Raw genomic sequence first — 16,206 nt, forward strand, 5'->3', positions numbered from 1 at the left:
CCATCCTCACCGCCCAAACTGAAGCCCGAAAAGCAAGAGGGCAGCAAACCTGAGCAGATCTTTGCAGGGATCTGCAACCGGATCCCCTCAGCGGTTGCTGGCTACTCCCTTGCCGCCGCTCCCCCGCCCCGCCCAACACACAAGGAAAAAAAATCTCGGACCTTTGAAAGTTATGCCTGAGGCCAAGAGAGAGTGGGTAAAGGACCTAAATAAAACCCAAAGCACGTGCCCAAGGCAGACACACAAGCAGCCTCGACGGCTCCCAACCCTGCCTCAGTTGTCCAATATGACCTGTGGGCATCCGTCTCGTAACACGCCCATCCCTGCCGGTTGACAGGCACCCATCTGTTCGGTCCCCACGAGACCCAGAAGCGCATCTTCGGGTGGGGTTGGAGCTGGAGAGAGCCTTAACACAGAAAAGGGAGTATGAACCAAGCGTGCCAAGAAAGGAAGGGAGACTAGGCGCCGGCGCCTCTGCAGAACGAGCCTGGACAAGGTGGGCGCTCCCAGCTAGGGCCCCGCCCACGCTGAGGACCTCCCTGGGAAGAGAGAGAGAAGGGAGAGGGCATCTCAGTCCTTCCAGCCGCTCTATCCTACAGGGAATCTAATGTCCAGATTCTGATCTTGGGCTTCAGGCCAGAAAATAAAAGGTCGGGGAAGGATCGGTGGGAAAGGGAAAAAAGAGGGAAGTGCCCGTCTGAGTCCTGATGGAAGAAAGGCGATGGAGGCCCAGACTCCTGGGGTCCGGGCGGAGGAGGGGGCTGGGCACCAGATGCCCATGTCCCTTTTGGATTCTGGTTCTGTTTCTCCTACCCAGAGGTGCAGAGGCCTGCCCCCAGATCTTACACATCAGCCACTTTTCACCCTAGGGGTAAGTTGTGTCCAGACCCACCCCTCCTCAGTTTCCCATGAGCTGGGGTCCTGGAACTGCAGGCTCACTCACCCAACATGAGGACTTCCGTGAAACCTGAGACCTTCCTGCTGGCCTCTGCCCTGCTCTGCACCCTCCTGGGTCTGGGTGACTAGGGGCCTGGACTTCTGGGACTCCAGGAAAGAAGACTGACAGCATTCAGCAAGGTCCTCCAGGGGGAAAGAGTCCGAAAATTCAGATTCATGGTGAAAGCAGAGGGTAAAGGAGAGAAAGCTTGGGATCCCAGAGGAGGAATAGCTCAAAAACTTGCATTTGAATCCCTGAGAAAGGAGTGGGGGTGGGTGGGCTCTGAATCCTCTGATCCCTGGGGGAAGGCACTCAAAATAAGGTATCTGGGGAGTTCCCGTTGTGGCTCAGCAGGTTAAGAACCCAATTAGTATCCATGAGGATGCAGGTTTGATCCCTGGCCTTGCTCAGTGGGTTAAGGATTCTGGTGTTGTTTCGAGCTGCGGTGTAGGTTGAAGATGTGGCTCGGATCTGGCACTGCTGTGGCTGTGGCACAGGCCTCAGCTGCAGTTCTGATTCAACTCCTAGCCTGGGAGCTTCCATATGCCTCGGGTGTGGCCCTAAAAAGACCCCCAAAAATAAATTAAGACCCATTTGAATTCTAGAAAATCAGATCAGAGTATGACCAGAAAGGGAATTTTTTTTTTTTTTTTTTAATGGTTGGAAAGGGAGAGATTTCCTTTCTCTCAGGACTCTACGGAGTTCTGGTCCCCAATCCCCTTCTCTCTTAGATGCAGGAGTTCAAGAAAACTCCACCTTCCTGAGGACCCAGGTGTCTGGGCCCCTAGTTGCCTCCTCTCTCACGACCAAGGGGTCCATGCCCTTGCCCTCCTGGCCCTCACCCCTCCTTCTTGACTGGGGGTGCAGACCTACGGAGGGTAACTAAAAGGAAGAGGCCCACATCTGAGAACCACTTGGATCCGAAGGTTCACAAAAGTCCATGCAAATCTTCTTCCCCAGCTCCCCCACTCCCCATCCCAGTTCCCAAGCTTTCTCCAAGGACCCTAGCGTCCAAAGCCCCCAGCCTTGTAGTTTGGGAAACTTGCCCCAGGTAGAGTCGCTTCCCGTCCCTGCAAGAGCTTCAGACAGTTCCCTGGACAGAGGTCAGTGCCCCGCCCATGAACGATCTGGAGGCTGTGAGGTGTGTACAGGCTCCGACTCACCTGCGGTGGAGATGTGAGGACTTGCGACGCCGACCGGGACTCATGCGTGGTCCGGGCGGCTGAGACGTCAGAAGTAAGAGGGCAGGGGCAGAGTCAGATCCGGGGGGCGGGGGGGGGGTGCCTTCAGGGGAGCACATGCGCACTGGGAGGAACCTTTGCGTGGTGAGCGGGCAGGAAGAGGGAAAGATAATCCAAGGTGGACAGAGCGAGGATGCTGATGGGAAGACCACAACCGCCATTGTCATCGCTTTCTGAAAATGAGGCTCCCAAGCAGAAGATGGGGGGAGGAGCGGACAGAAAGACTTTCTTAGGCACGAAGGGATTATCAGGAAAGAAAGGACAAGGGGAAAGAGAGAAATCCAGACGCGGGGAGAGGGGGGAATCCAATATGCAAGAGGCGAAATGGGGTATGGAAGAGAAGGAAAGGGCTGGGATGGGTTGAAGGAACGCCATCAGGTTGGTCATGTGGGGCAAAAGGGATATCCCAGGGATGGAGGGGTAGTGGGGACTGGAAGAGATCTTTTCTTTTCTTTTGCTTTTTAGGGCCACACCTGTGGCATATGGAAGTTCCCAGGCTAGGGGTTGAATCAGCTGCAGCTGCTGGCCTACACCGCAGCCACAGCAGCACTAGATTGGAGCGCCAGATCTTTAACCCACTGAGCGAGGCCAGGGATCCAACTTGCATCCTCATAGATACTAGTTGGGTTTGTAACCAGCTAAGCCACAATGGGAACTCCATGAAGAGACCATTTCTTTTTTTCTTTTTTTGCTTTTTAGGGCCACACCCGTGGCATATAGAGGTTCCCAGGCTAGGGGTGCAATCAGAGTGACAGCTACTGGCCTATGCCACAGCCACAGAAACATCAGATCTGAGCCTATGCACAGCCACAGCAATGCAGGATCCCAGCAACGGGGGATCCAAGCTGCATTTTTGATGTACGCTGTGCTTGTGGCAATGCCAGATCCTTAACCCAGTGAGCAAGGCCAGGGATCGAACCTGCAACCTCATGGTTCCTAGTCAGATTCATTTCCACTGCGCCACAATGGGAACTCTAAGAGACCATTTGTGACAGGAGGAGGAGAGATGATATTGGGGTAGAGGGAGAGATATAAAAGGGACCACACCAGGCAGAAGGAAGATAATCCTGCAGCACGGACCAAATCAGCACAGAGGAGAAGTGGAGATGGGGCAAAGGGGCGGCATATGGGTGAAATGGGAGAGGAGGAGTTTCCCGTTGTGGCTCAGCTGGTTAAGAATACATCCTAGTGTCTGTGAGGATTTGGGTTCGATCCCTGGCCTTGCTCAGTGTGTTAAGGATCCGGTGTTGCTGTGAGCTGCAGCGTAGATCATGGATTTGGCTCAGATCCAGCATTGCTGTGGCTGTGCTGCAGGCCGGCAGCTGCACCTCTGATTTGACCCCTAGTGGGGGAACTTCCATATGCTGTGAGTTCAGCCCCCAAAAGAAAATTAATTAATTAATTAAAAAACGGGAAGGAGCAGCAAGATTTAAATGGAAGGGACTATCCCAGCCCTGAGAAAGGATGGAGGAGAAGGGGAGCAAAGGAAGAAATCACTGGCAGGGGGTTGGGTGTGTCCATCCAAAGCTGAAGGAGACCCAGAGACCTTCGCTCAGAGAGAGTTGATGGGCACAGTGCAGGATTGGAGGATAAAGCCTAAGACGGGAGTAAGGGCAATGAGGAGTGTGGGAAGGAACCATCTGGGGCAGAGAGGGTGTGTAAGGAAGGCGGGATAGAAGACTGCATACCGGCTCACCTAGCAAACATTGGTGTGGGCGGGGGAAGGACTCGAAAGGCTTAAAGAGACCATCCAGGCAAATGCTGGGGGGTGATGCCGACCTGGGGCAGATGGAGGAAGCTGGGAAAAACCACCCTTCTGTGGGGTGGAGAAGGGACATCCTTGGATTGGAAGAGACCGTCATACGGTGAGAACAGGAAGGCCTGGAGCTGGGAAGGGGGCGCTTTAGGCAAGACCTGGGCCTGGTCAAGGAGGGCAGCAAGAGGCATTGGTGGGAGGTCTGGGGAGTGACCACGTTAAACAGAGAAGGATGTGGGTGTTGCAGGGTGGGAGGTGAGAGTGGCATCCCCGCATTTGGTGACAGGGACTCGGAGGGTCAGGGGAGGGCAGAAATCTTGAAAGCTGGAAGAGACAATTTCACCTGCGCATGGAGGCAGCCATAGGTAGCCTGAAAAAGGTGAGACCCTTACAGCATGGCAGTATGGTGGGGTGGGTGCAAGGAACCATCAGGTAGGCACCAGGGCACCAAGAGACTCCCAAAACCCTGGGGGGAGGGGTATGTGTAAAACACCATCCAGACCACACCCTGGGCACATAAGGGGGTCTGATTTTGGGGGCGGGAAGGGACCACCTAGAGAGCCATGGGCTGGGGGCAAGGGTGAGGTTGGGAGAGACCCCGAGGCCCCTGAGTGCCCCCCCTCCCCGTCCAGCAGAGGGCCACCAGTCAACCAACAGGTACCAAGGATGCGTGAAGTCCAGCGCCTGCGGCTCAGGCTTCCTCTCCATCACCACGAGCCCCGAGAATCACATGGTGTCCAACATGCGCTGCTGCCAGAGCGACGGCTGCAACCACAATGCTGCGCCTGGTAAGCGCCAGCTCAGCCCACATCTGGAGTCCCCCGCGACTGCCGCCTGCCCGCCTGCCCAGGAGCCGGCTGTGAGTGTTGTGGCCTGCCACTGACCCTCGCTGTAACGTTGGGCAGGCATCTTCCTTGCTCTGAGCCTCAGTCTCCTTACCTGTGAGATGCAGTGTCCATTAGCAACTGGTGTTCCCCAGATTGGTTGGGAAAGGGTTTTTGGTCCCTTTGCACCTTATTCTCCCCCCTCTTCTCCAGCTCCCTCGAGAATCCTACTAGAATGGCCTCCAGTCCCTTCCTGCACCGCTTCCTTCAAGGACACATGCTCTGCCACCAAGGAGGTCCTCTGCGTTGGCCAGGAAACCCACTGCGCCACCTTTACTGGTAATGTGCAGGCTGGTAAGGGGCACCTGGATTTCTGGAGGAGGGCACAGGGGCCCTAGAACTGGAGGCCCAGACTTCCAGATTCTGGGGGAGACTGTGGTCCCAGAGAACTGGGTGAGGAGCTGGCAGAGGCAGGACCTCTGGGTGATGGGGGGTGGGGGTTGGAGGCCCTGACTCTGGTCGGAAACCCCCCTCCCAGGTATCAAATTCTCTACTCAAGGCTGTGCTACCGAGAATGCCAGCCACATCAAGCCTGGGACCCTTGTGCCCTCAGCCTCCAGTATCTACACCATCAGCCAATCCATCTGTTTCCCAGGCCCCCACCTTCTGGCAACTAAGTGAAGAACAAAGGCACATGAGGTGTTTGGTCTCTGTTCATCCTTACCTACAGCCTCCCATGTGCCTATAAATTAAACAGGTTAACAGCAAGCCTGAGTCCTTGTGAGATAATGCATCTCAGGGAGGTGTGATGCAGAAAATAGGGGTCTCAAACCTTGGGAGTTGCCTCTTTGGAAGGAAAAGAGGGAAGACCCTACCTTTTACTAAGGGATTACTTCCTGCCATACTGTGCTAAGTGCTTTTCATGCCATATACCTCATTTCATAATTGCAACTCTATGAAGTTGAAAGCATTACCCCATCTTACAGAGGAGCAAACTGAGGCATGGGTTGTGGTGTCACTTGCCTTGGGTCAGAGAGCTAGAGAGGGTCAGATTCCAGAGTCCATGATCACCTCTCCGGGTTGACCTCCCCCTCGGGGCCGCAGCAGTGAAAGCGCTGTATCCTAACCAATAAACCACCAAACCACCAGGCAACTCCCCCACCTCTCCTTCTTTTTGCCTCAGTTTTCATGTCTGCAAAATGTGGATATTAATAGTTACAACCTCACAGGACTGTCTCAAGAGTCAAATGAAAGATAACTAAACAAGCCCTAGTACAGTGCCTGGCCCCTTTAAGACAATGCTGGTTCTGGAGGCAATGAGTCTGGGCAAATCACTGTAATAGCTGCCACTTATTGAGTGGCCATTAGTTGGCAGGTACTAGACCCTGGCATCAATCAGGGCAGACTGGATTATGCCACAGAAACAAGTCCCTAATCTCAGTGGTTGAAAACAATAAAGTTATATTAATCAGAATTCCCGTTGTGGCTCAGTGACTTAAGAACCCAACACAGTGTCTGTGACAGGTTCGATCACTGGCCTCGCTCAGTGGCTTAAGGATCTAACGTTGCTGTGGCTGTGGTGTAGGCTGGCAGCTGCAGCTCCGATTTGACCCCTAGCCTGGGTCCCAGCATATGCCATGGGCATAGCAGCCGTAAAAAACCAAAAGTTGTATTAGTCAATTCGTGCTGCAGTAATGACATGTGACAAACCACCCCCAACTGAGACTTGTCTCAAGCATTCTTCTCTATACGGCTTTGGCTGGGGTGGCTCTGCTTCTGGTTGTGCATTAGTGGGTTTGGCTCCAGTCTGGATAGTGGGGGGACTCAAGTTTTCCTCCATGGGGTTCCCCAGTCTTCTGGGGTCAATGGCTTTCTGGCTAATGCTCTTCTCATGGCTGATCACAGGGGCACAAAAACCAAGCGCACCAAAGTCCCAGCTGAGGTCAGGAGTGCCAATATTCCATGGAACAAAGTAAATCACAGGGTCAAAGCCAACAGCCGTCGAGGGGGAAGTATACTCCCCCTCCAGTGGGAGGGAGAGGTGTGGTACTGGGTGAACAAGTACCCACTCATTAAAGTCCACTCACCCTTCACCTTCTGTATCTAGCCCCATCCACAAGCTGTCTTCCCCCCCTCGCCCCCGCCCCCAGGCTAGGGTTCGAATCAGAGCTACAGCTGCCAGCCTATGCCACAGCCACAGCAACGTGGGATCCGAGCCACATCTGCGACCTACACCACAGCTCACGGCAATGCCAGATCCTTAACCCACTGAGCAAGGCCAGGGATCGAACTCTCAACCTCATGGTTCCTAATCGAATTCGTTTCTACTGTGCCATGATGGGAACTCTGAATAATTGCCTTTTATTTAGCTCATTCTCTGGGTTGGCAATTTGCTCTGGGATCAACTGGGTGGTTCTACTAGTCTCTGCTGGCTTCAGCTGCAGCTAGGCAGCTCTCTTTCACAGGGTTGACCCTGACTGGAGTGTCAGGGCTGACCGGGCCACATGTCTTATCACAGCAGGTCAGCCTGGACTTCTTTTTTCTTGGCTACACCCACAGTATGCATTAGTTCCAGGGCCGAGGATTGAACCCAAGCCACAGCAGTGACCAGAGCCACAGAAGTTGACAACGCCAGATCCTAACCTGCTGAGCCACCAGGGCGCCCGTGGGCTTCTTGTGTGGTGGGAGTGGCAGGGGTCCCAAGAACAGCAGGAGAGGAAGTCCTAGTGCATGAGCCGTTTTTCAGCTTCCACTTGCATGTTTGCTATTGTCCCAGCAGCCAAGCAGGTCACATGGCCAGGTCTCGAGTCAGGATGACAAGGGACTCTCTGAGGACATGACTACAGAGAAGTTGAACAGATTGGGGGCATTCATGGGCCAAGCTTGTTCCAGAACTAAAATGCTTTATATCACAGCCCCCAAGGTCCATACAGTTACTAGTCCACCCCGCCCCCCCCCCACCATGGTGGCACAACTCAGTCTCTCAATTCCACCCCAAGAGATTCTACCCTGCAGAGACCCCCCTCTTCCTCCTTCTCTAGGGACCCACCTTTGGACCCCTCCTCCCTCAGACCCAAGAGTCTAGGCCTCCAGCTCCAGTCCAGACCCCAAGCATCTTTTTCCCCTTCAAGTTCCCAAAGAACAGACGCACCATGGAGTTTCTGCTCCTTTTTATTCACCTGTCCAGAAAGCACCACAGGCCAACCCACCCTCAATTCACCTGCCCTCACGGTTCCCCACCCCAGTGGACACACGTCTCTCCATCATTGTCCAGACAAGCACGAAACTTCAATGAGGTGACAAGTCTTTTGCACTTATTCTGCTTCCGGCAATGGCAATGCCAAGATTCATAATACATTTTCTTGAATTTCTGCCTTCGAAGATCTTCCAGCCCGAAGGTGCCAGGTAGACACACTGTGATGGTAGCCATCCATCCATCCCTAAGTCTTTTCTGCTTGGATGCTCCCAGAGACAGATGCCTCACTAGCGACTTGCTGCCTTGGCAGAGCCTGAAGTTCAACCCTTCAAAAGGCATGATTTAAAGGCAACCCCTCCGAAAGACAGTGGTGACACCCAAAAGTGCCGACCGACAACTTTATGAACACGATGCGCACAGTCCACAAGGGACAGTGACACATGAAAACAAAACTGGGTCTCGCTTTCTCAGATGTGATCTCAGGCATGATTCCCTTTGGCAGGAAGGAGGGCAGAGGGAGTGTGACCCAGAGGAGTGTAGAGCAGAGATGCCAGACAGGACCCAGTGAGAGGGGGTGTCAAAGTGGCAGAAAGAGGGGAGGGCACTCTGAGCAAAGGCATAGCGCTGAGACACGGGCTCCGACGATGAGTCATCTTTGTTTTGCCCGGGCTGAGGGGCTGTGGGCAAGGGCAGTAAGACTAAAGTTCGTGCTCCCAATGTGCCAGCTTCCGGGAGAGGCTGCGGTTACACTGATGTGTGTGAGAAGGAATGCACGTATAAATGTACACTCAATTCTCAGTGACCCTGTGAGGTAGATGCCACTTGCTGAGGAGTGACCACCCGAGGTCGCCTCCATGGTCGGTAAAAGGGCTGTGTGACCCTAGCACTGTGCACGGAACTCCCTGCGACGGTGGAGACGTGCAAGGGCTGTGCCGTCCACTTCTGCAGCCACGCGCCCCATGCGGCTGGTCCAACTGGGAAACTGAAGTTTACACTTGTCACATCCAATTAGGTTAAAAACTGATACTCATGTCAGTTGTTGAAAAACTATTCAATAGAATTGGGGTGACTTGCGTTATATGAATCGACTTCCCCGAATACGAATTTTATGAAATCTAAACAGAGGTCAAGTATTTCTGATGAAAATGTATCATTTGAATTGAGATGGGCTGTGAGAAATACACACCAATTACAAAGATTTAGCAATAAAAAGAAGGCGGAATATTTTTTCTTACTTTCTACATTGATTACATGTTGAAATAATAATATTTTGTCTTTTTTTTTTTTTTTTTGGCTGCATCATGAGCCAGAGATCAAACCTGCAACACAACAGCGACCAGAGCCACAGCAGTGATGATGCAGAATCCTTAACCTGCTGATCCACCAGAGAACTCCAATATTGGCTATATTGGGGTAAAACATATTAGAATTCGTTTCCTGTTTCCTTTTCCTTTTTTAACGTGGCTACTAGAAAATGTGAAATTACATGTTGGCTCACATTCTCTTTCTACCGGACAGCACTGCTCGGCACCTCTCCCGCTCCTGCACACGGCAGGCAGGCTTGATCTCTGGACTGAGGGAGACAGTGTTACTCTGGGTATCACTGACATGGATGAGCAACAGTCTCCCAAGGTCGAAAGAGCCTTGAGGACAATGCCAGGAGCCATTCAGTATTAGAGTCTTTGCCTTCTCACCCTTGTGTCAGTGGTGGGAGGTCAAGGTCAAGACGGCCACATCCCTCAAGTACCTGCCCCTCAGAGCAATTACACTCGAAGGGTAACTTTGAGTAGGATCTTGAAAGAATGTATGGTTTTCATCCAGCCCGTTCATTTCTCAGGTGGGAAAATAAGGCACTGGCCCAAGTCACCCAGAGTGACAGTGGCAAAGCCGTGCTTCCTTCCCAGGTCCCCTGACCTCAGACAGGGGCTTCCTCTTCCAGGAGATGCTTGTTTCTCCCCCATCTCACTCCTTTTCCCTGCCTTGAGGCAAGAGGCCGACAACCTAAATTCCAACTCTAGTTCTGCCACTGATGAACGAACTCAGTCAAGCACCTTCTGTGTGTCAAGCACTATTCTAGGTGCTGGGGGTACAGCAGGGACCAAGACTTGGGGATAAGAGCCAATAAACAGGTAAATAAATAAATAAATAAAGTAATTCTCTATTACAAGGGATTACATGATTTTCATGATTACAAGGGAAAATAACCAGCCAAGATGAATAATAGGGGTGGGGGTGGGGGCTACTTCAGTTACAGCGGTTGGGGAGGGCCTCTCTGAGGGTACATTTGAGCTGAGACCAGATTGACAAGAAGGAACCAGTCAGGGGTAGATGTGGGAGTAGAGCATTCTAGGCAGAAATAACCGAAAGTGCAAAGGTCCTGCGGCAGGAGCCCGGGTGGCCCACTCAAGCAGCAGACAGATCAGGTTGGTTGGGGGATGGGATGGAGCAGGGAATGGGAACAGGCAGGGGCCTCGCTGTGTGCTGCTGGACCCAGAGCCTGCCCTCTCTGAGTGCTGCTTTCCCCATCTAACATAACAGAGATTCTACTGGAGGGCCTCTCGGGTCCCCCCCTTTCTGTTTTTGACACTGAAGGGTTCCGTGACCTGTGGCTTCTGCCTTTGCCTCACTGTGGCACATGCCCATGGTCTGGAACCCCTGCCCAGCTGTTCTGTGGGTCCTGTGCTCACTGCAGCATACTCTGTGTCCCCTCTGGAAATATCCAAAGTGGCCAACACATAAGTTTGCGTCATTGCAGCTGTACAGCTGCTTTTCCCAAAAGGCAGCTGCTGTACAAAATACCAAAGCCAGAAAGGATTCAAGTTAATAACAGAAGAAACCAAGACTGAAAAATGATGAAAACCTCTAAAGGAGAGAGGATGGAGGAACAGCCCCATAATCGCTCAGCACTTATAAAATGGGGGACAGTCATAGCCCTTCCCAGACCAACTCAGAGAGAGGCAGTTGCCAGGATCCAAATCCAATAGGGATTTGTGGGAGATGCCCCAGGTTCTGCCCTTCCACACCCAGAAAGCCTCATTCCTAGTCTCTGGCTACACGCAGAGCCCACCATGCCCAGCCCTCTTGTCTCCTCTCATTTTTGTGCTACCGTTCTTCCCAAGACAGCTGGGAAAGACATCTGGGTCACCAGGCCCTGGGGGAGCAAGTATTAGATACTCTTACCTTCCCCAAGAGGGATCAAAAGGTCCCCAGCTCTCTCACACAGCCCCCAGCGCCTCTTTTGATGGAGACCCTCCACCACCCATGAAATAGGACCCAACATCCACAGCCCTCTTGAGAACCAGGAGACCTTCCTCCCCCCAGGGAAGCTTTAAGGCCCTCTCTGCAGGCAGCCTACCCCTACCCCGGGACACCCAGACCTTACACCCCCCTGTGGCTCAGAAGTCCAAGGTTCCCAGGTCCCTGGGGAACCCAGGCCCCCTCCTCCATGCCAGACTCCTAGGGTGATGGAGACCCCCTTCATCAGGAATCAGAGCTTCCACTCCCTCTGGCGGGTTTCTACTTTTTGGAGACCAGATATACCCCTTTGTAGGAGTCCAAGCCCTCAACTCCCTTTAGGAGTTCAGGAGCCTAAGGATCACAGCCTCTGGTTCCCAGAGAAATCAGGAGTCCTATCCCCCAAATTCTATTCCCCTTCAGGACCCAGGAAGTCACACCTCCCACCAGCAGTCAGAGCCCTCCTCCGGTTCAAGCACCCAGGATTCTGAGTTATCTCGCAGGCCCAGACGTCCCATGCTAGAGTCCGAACCCCCATGCCCTCTCCCTCTAACCCGGATTTGAGTGTTCAGCCCCTGACAGAGCCGAGTGGCCTGCACACAGGGCACCCGGGAAGCCCTGGCCCTCAACTCAGCGCTCACTGCGTGGGCACATGCGGTGCCAGCACTGCCTCGGCGTCGGCCAGCATCTCGTCCAGCGCCTGCAGCAAGACGCCATGCGCCGCGCGGTAGCCCAGGCCGCCAGTGGCCGCCGCGCCACCCGCAGGCCACAGGAAGGAGAGCGCGCCCAGCGCCGCACCCCCGGCGGTGCCCTCGCCCGCCCACGAACCCAGCCTAGCTTCCACTTCGGCGCGAGTCACGGGACCGGGGAAGCGCGTCCGCTCGGATAGCTCCCCGGGCGCGAGGCCCAGGGCTCGCTCCCGACGTGCCAGCGCCGCGGGTTCGAGCCCCAGCGCTCGCCGCCACTCCGCAGCTGACCGCGCAGGAGTGCCACGTCGCACGCCCAGCCCAGTCCTGGCACCGGGGCTGCCGCCGCAGCCAGGCTAGCCAGCAGGGCCGGCCTCCACGCCCCTGCCCGCAGCGCCGCAGCCTTGGTTCGGGCCGCCTGGGGAGATGCCGGGGGCAACGCCAGCAGCAGAGCCCCCGCCTGGGCCGGGGGGAGAGCGCGCCGCAGCCACTCGCACAGCCCGGGGAGCCCGCCCGGCCGCAGCGGGAACACCGGCGGGGGCGCCTCCTCCAGGACCTCCCACGCCTCGTCCTCTGGGCTCACTGGCGCTGTGCGCTCAGAGTCCCCGCTGCCCGCTTTCGTTGCGCCAACGGCAATCGGCTGCAAACTTTCGCTGCTGGAACCTTCCCCACAGCCTGCTTTCTGCGACCCAGTGCCAGGGGTCTCCCTCCCCTCACTGCGTGCATTTTTACCCCCTCCTCCACCTGCGTTCTCTAAGCTCTCGCCGCGGGGCTTCTCCGTCTTTTCCTCCTCTCCCAGAGACTCTGGATCCTCGCCCTTGCCGTCTGTTCGCACGCAGACCAGCGGTGTATCCGGTAGCACCAAGGGCCGGACCTGGGCCCAGTCCTTCTCGGTGGGGGCCCCAGGGGTGACGAGAATGACAGCGTCGTAGTGGGTCGGGTGTGGGACGGCAGCAGTGCCCATGGAGCCCAGAGGCACGGTCCAGAGCACCACATTGGGGCGCTCTGGGGCCGGATAGGAAGTGGGACTCTCAGGCACTGAGGCAGGCACTGCACCTGGGTCGTCAGTATCTAACCCAAGAAGCACGTTCAGCACAAGGCCCATGTCAGCCCTACCAGCCACCGCCAGGTCCAGGCGTGCGCTGCCCAGTCGCTCCAGGCCGGCTCGAACCCATGACAGCGCCGCCTCCAGGCCACCGGTCTCGAAGGCCTCACGTACAGCCTCCAACTCTGCTGCGCCCAGCACCTCGAAGCCATCCTGAGCCGGTGGTAGGAGCCTGTGGGGACAGGGAGCGACAGGGTCAAGTGCAGAAGCTGGGCTATCATGACCAAGGTGGAACTTTTCAATGAAGAAGGAAAGGCCAGACTAATGGCACAGAAAATAGAAACCAGGGCTATGAAGAAAAGAGAGGCGCTTAAAGAGGAGGTGGGAGAGGAGTTCCCATTGTGGCGCAGTGGTTAACGAATCCGACTGGGAGCCATGAGGTTGTGGGTTCGATCTCTGGCCTCGCTCAGCCTGTTAAGGATCCAGCGTTGCCCTGAGCTGTGGTGTAGGCTGCAGACAAGGCTTGGATCTCATGTTGCTGTGGCTCTGGTGTAGGCCGGTGGCTGCAGCTCCGATTCGACCCCTAGCCTGGGAACCTCCATATGCCTCAGGAGCAGCCCAAGAAAAGGCAGAAAGACAAAAAAAAAAAAAAAAGAAAAGAAAAAAGAGGAGGCAGGAGAGGTGGATTGGGACCAGGCTGGGGTTACACTCTGGGAGTTACACTTCCCTAGGGTTACATCCTTTAGGAGGGAGGCTTTCTGAGAAACCTGCAGGATTAAGAAAAGACTGTGCCGGTGGGACAAAACTCAGAGTGAAGCTTGGAGCAAAGACAGAATCAGGACTGTAAATGAAAATTGAGGCCTTCCCTGGTGGCTCACTTGGTTAAGGATGCAGCATCCTCACTGCTGTGGCTCAGATGCCATTGCTGGCCCAGGAACTTCTGCATGCCACAGGTGCAGGGAAGGAAAGAAGGAAAGAAGGAAGGAAGGAAGGGAAGGAGAGAGAGAGAGAGGAAGGAGGGAAGGACAGGCAAGGGAGCTCTTTACTGAGAGTAGGTGTAGGAAGGGATGTCAGGACCAGTGAGGGGAGGAGTTCCCATTATGGCTCAGTGGTAATAAATCCAACTAGTATCCATGAGGATGTGGGTTCAATCCCTGGACTCACTCAGTGAGTTAAGGATCCAGCATTGATGGGAGCCGTGGTACAGGTCGCAGATGTGGCTTGGATCTGGTGTGGCTGTGGCAGAGGCCAGCAGCTGCAGCTCCAAATCGACTCCTAGGCTGGGAACATCCATATGCCTCAGGTGTAGCCATTAAAAAAAAAAAAAGAAAGAAAGAAAGAAAAAAAACACCAGGGAGGGGAGAAGCCGCATCTAGTTTTTATCAAAGGGGTGTGACTAAGGAAAACAGATGAGTGGTGGGCCTGGCCCAGAGAAGAGGCTGCCCCTCCCTGAGTCCATCTCTTTTTGATGTCTCCCGGGTGGGTGGAGAAAATTTACAAAGTAGCCAGCAAGTGGAGAGAGGGGTTAGAGAAAGGAAGTGGGGGAAGGCCCCCAAAACGACAAAGCTCGCTGAGGCCGTGGCTTTCCAGAGACTGAAATCTTTGAGAACCAAGCAGATGGTGGAGAGGAGGGTGAAGACTAGAAAGCAGAGTCTTCCGGTAAAATATGGGAAGGAATTACCAGCTTATAGGGCGATGGCGAGCCCTCTTCACACTTTGGCCTGGGGTAGTATTTGGGTGCTAGGTCCTGGGCTCTCCTCGAATTCTCTCGGGAGAGGGACTTGTGACCTCAGAGAGCGCTCACAGGAGGCAGAACCTGGATGACAAGTCAGAACACCTAGCTGACCCTTGGCTGGGATGGAGCCCAGATGACAAAAAAGGGTGCTAGTTTGGGGTGGAGCCTCACAGACCTCAAAACCAGCGCTAAAAGGCAGGACCCAGACAAGGGAACAGGGCTTCCAACAGATATTCTGTTAAGGCTGGCTCAAAATGCGCTGGAGGTGGGGTCTCGCAGACCTCAAGGAGCATCTTAGGGGTGGGAGGTGTAGACTCAATAAAGCCCCAGGCCTCTGCAACCCACCCTGAAACGCCACGCTCACCTCTGCAGCGCCTCCGCCTGGCTCCGCAGCGCCGTCCGCAGACGCTCCAGTTCCTCGGAGCCCTCGCTGCTGCGGCAGTCGGTCGGTAGCACGAAGAGAGCCGCGGCGCCCAAACCGGCGCTGTCCAGCAGGGCCGCTGTCTGATCCCGGGCCTGGGCTTCATTCTGTGACTCCCCAGGGCCAAGATTCCTAACAGCCAGCAGCGGCGTCCCTCGGGCCAGGGCGGCCCGCGCTGCCTCCCCCAGCGCTGGGGCCAAGGGCTCCCCATTCCCCTCGGGGCCGAGCAGCACCAGTACCAGCACGTTGGCTTCCGCCGCCCAGGGCCCCGGCGCTGCGGGTGGGCAGCTCAGCTCACCCAGGAAGAGGCCTGGGCCCGCAGCTCGAAGGCTGGGGAGCCCGGAATCCGGACGCTTGTCGGGGATTTCTATAGTCTCCACATCCTTGTCGCACAGCGCTGCAATCAGCGCAGACTTTCCCGAGCCCGGAGGCCCCAGGAACAAGACGGTCACATCACCCCGTGGCGAAGGCATAGCTAGAAAGCAAGGAGACAAGACCTGGGTCAGGAAGCATTCAACCTTTTTCTTTCCTAGCCGCCCCACTCTGGTCTCAGATTTCAGCCTTTCATCCTGTACCCTTCTTTCGTTCTCGGTTATCACACCCATGCACCTAAAAACCTCGCTCCCGGGCCCTATTCCCCAGGGATCCGGGAGTGGTGGCCGCCCTTTCTGGATGTTTCCCTTTCTGCTTCAAAAATTGAGAAACCGGCCACCAGCCTCCTCCTCCTTCAGGGACACAAATGTTTTTAATCTCTCACTCTTCCCTTCCAATCACCAACCGAACAAACAGCGAGGTCACACGGGAGAGCGCAGTCCGTAGCAGCCGGTCAGCCGCTGAGAAGCCCCGCCCCTGTGGTCCGGGGACGGAGGCCGAGGAGGCTAGAGCGCCAGAAATTGGGGACGTCCAGACCCGTTCCGGGGGCTCTAACCTGATGTCATTCCTTTCAGGAGGGGGCGTGTCTCGCAAGCGTGACCTCAGGGACACGGCCCTTGGCAGCGCCTGCGCAGATCGGCGGAAGAATGTTCCTTCTCTAACTCTGCAGCCGCCGGGCCTTGAACAATGAGGGAACGAGAGCGCGTGCGCACCAGGAACATCTAACACACTTGTGCAATAAGCTTAGGTCTTTACGGC

At 55.2% G+C, this 16,206-nt stretch overlaps 2 protein-coding genes across 2 annotated transcripts; one reads left to right on the plus strand and one right to left on the minus strand.

The window, feature by feature from the left end:
* On the plus strand, window positions 605-6,327 carry PINLYP (phospholipase A2 inhibitor and LY6/PLAUR domain containing). The gene is given in 5 exon segments (XM_021097545.1): window positions 605-909; window positions 911-944; window positions 946-1,018; window positions 4,456-4,793; window positions 5,272-6,327. Coding segments are annotated over 5 exon segments (801 nt in total). The 5' UTR covers window positions 605-721; the 3' UTR covers window positions 5,440-6,327.
* On the minus strand, window positions 7,912-16,160 carry IRGQ (immunity related GTPase Q). Its single transcript, XM_005655925.3, is given in 4 exon segments — window positions 7,912-12,160; window positions 12,163-13,151; window positions 15,019-15,550; window positions 16,004-16,160. Coding segments are annotated over 4 exon segments (1,866 nt in total). The 5' UTR covers window positions 16,014-16,160; the 3' UTR covers window positions 7,912-11,825.

Source organism: Sus scrofa, chromosome 6 (genome assembly GCF_000003025.6).
Source record: "Sus scrofa isolate TJ Tabasco breed Duroc chromosome 6, Sscrofa11.1, whole genome shotgun sequence".
NCBI lineage: Eukaryota > Metazoa > Chordata > Mammalia > Artiodactyla > Suidae > Sus > Sus scrofa.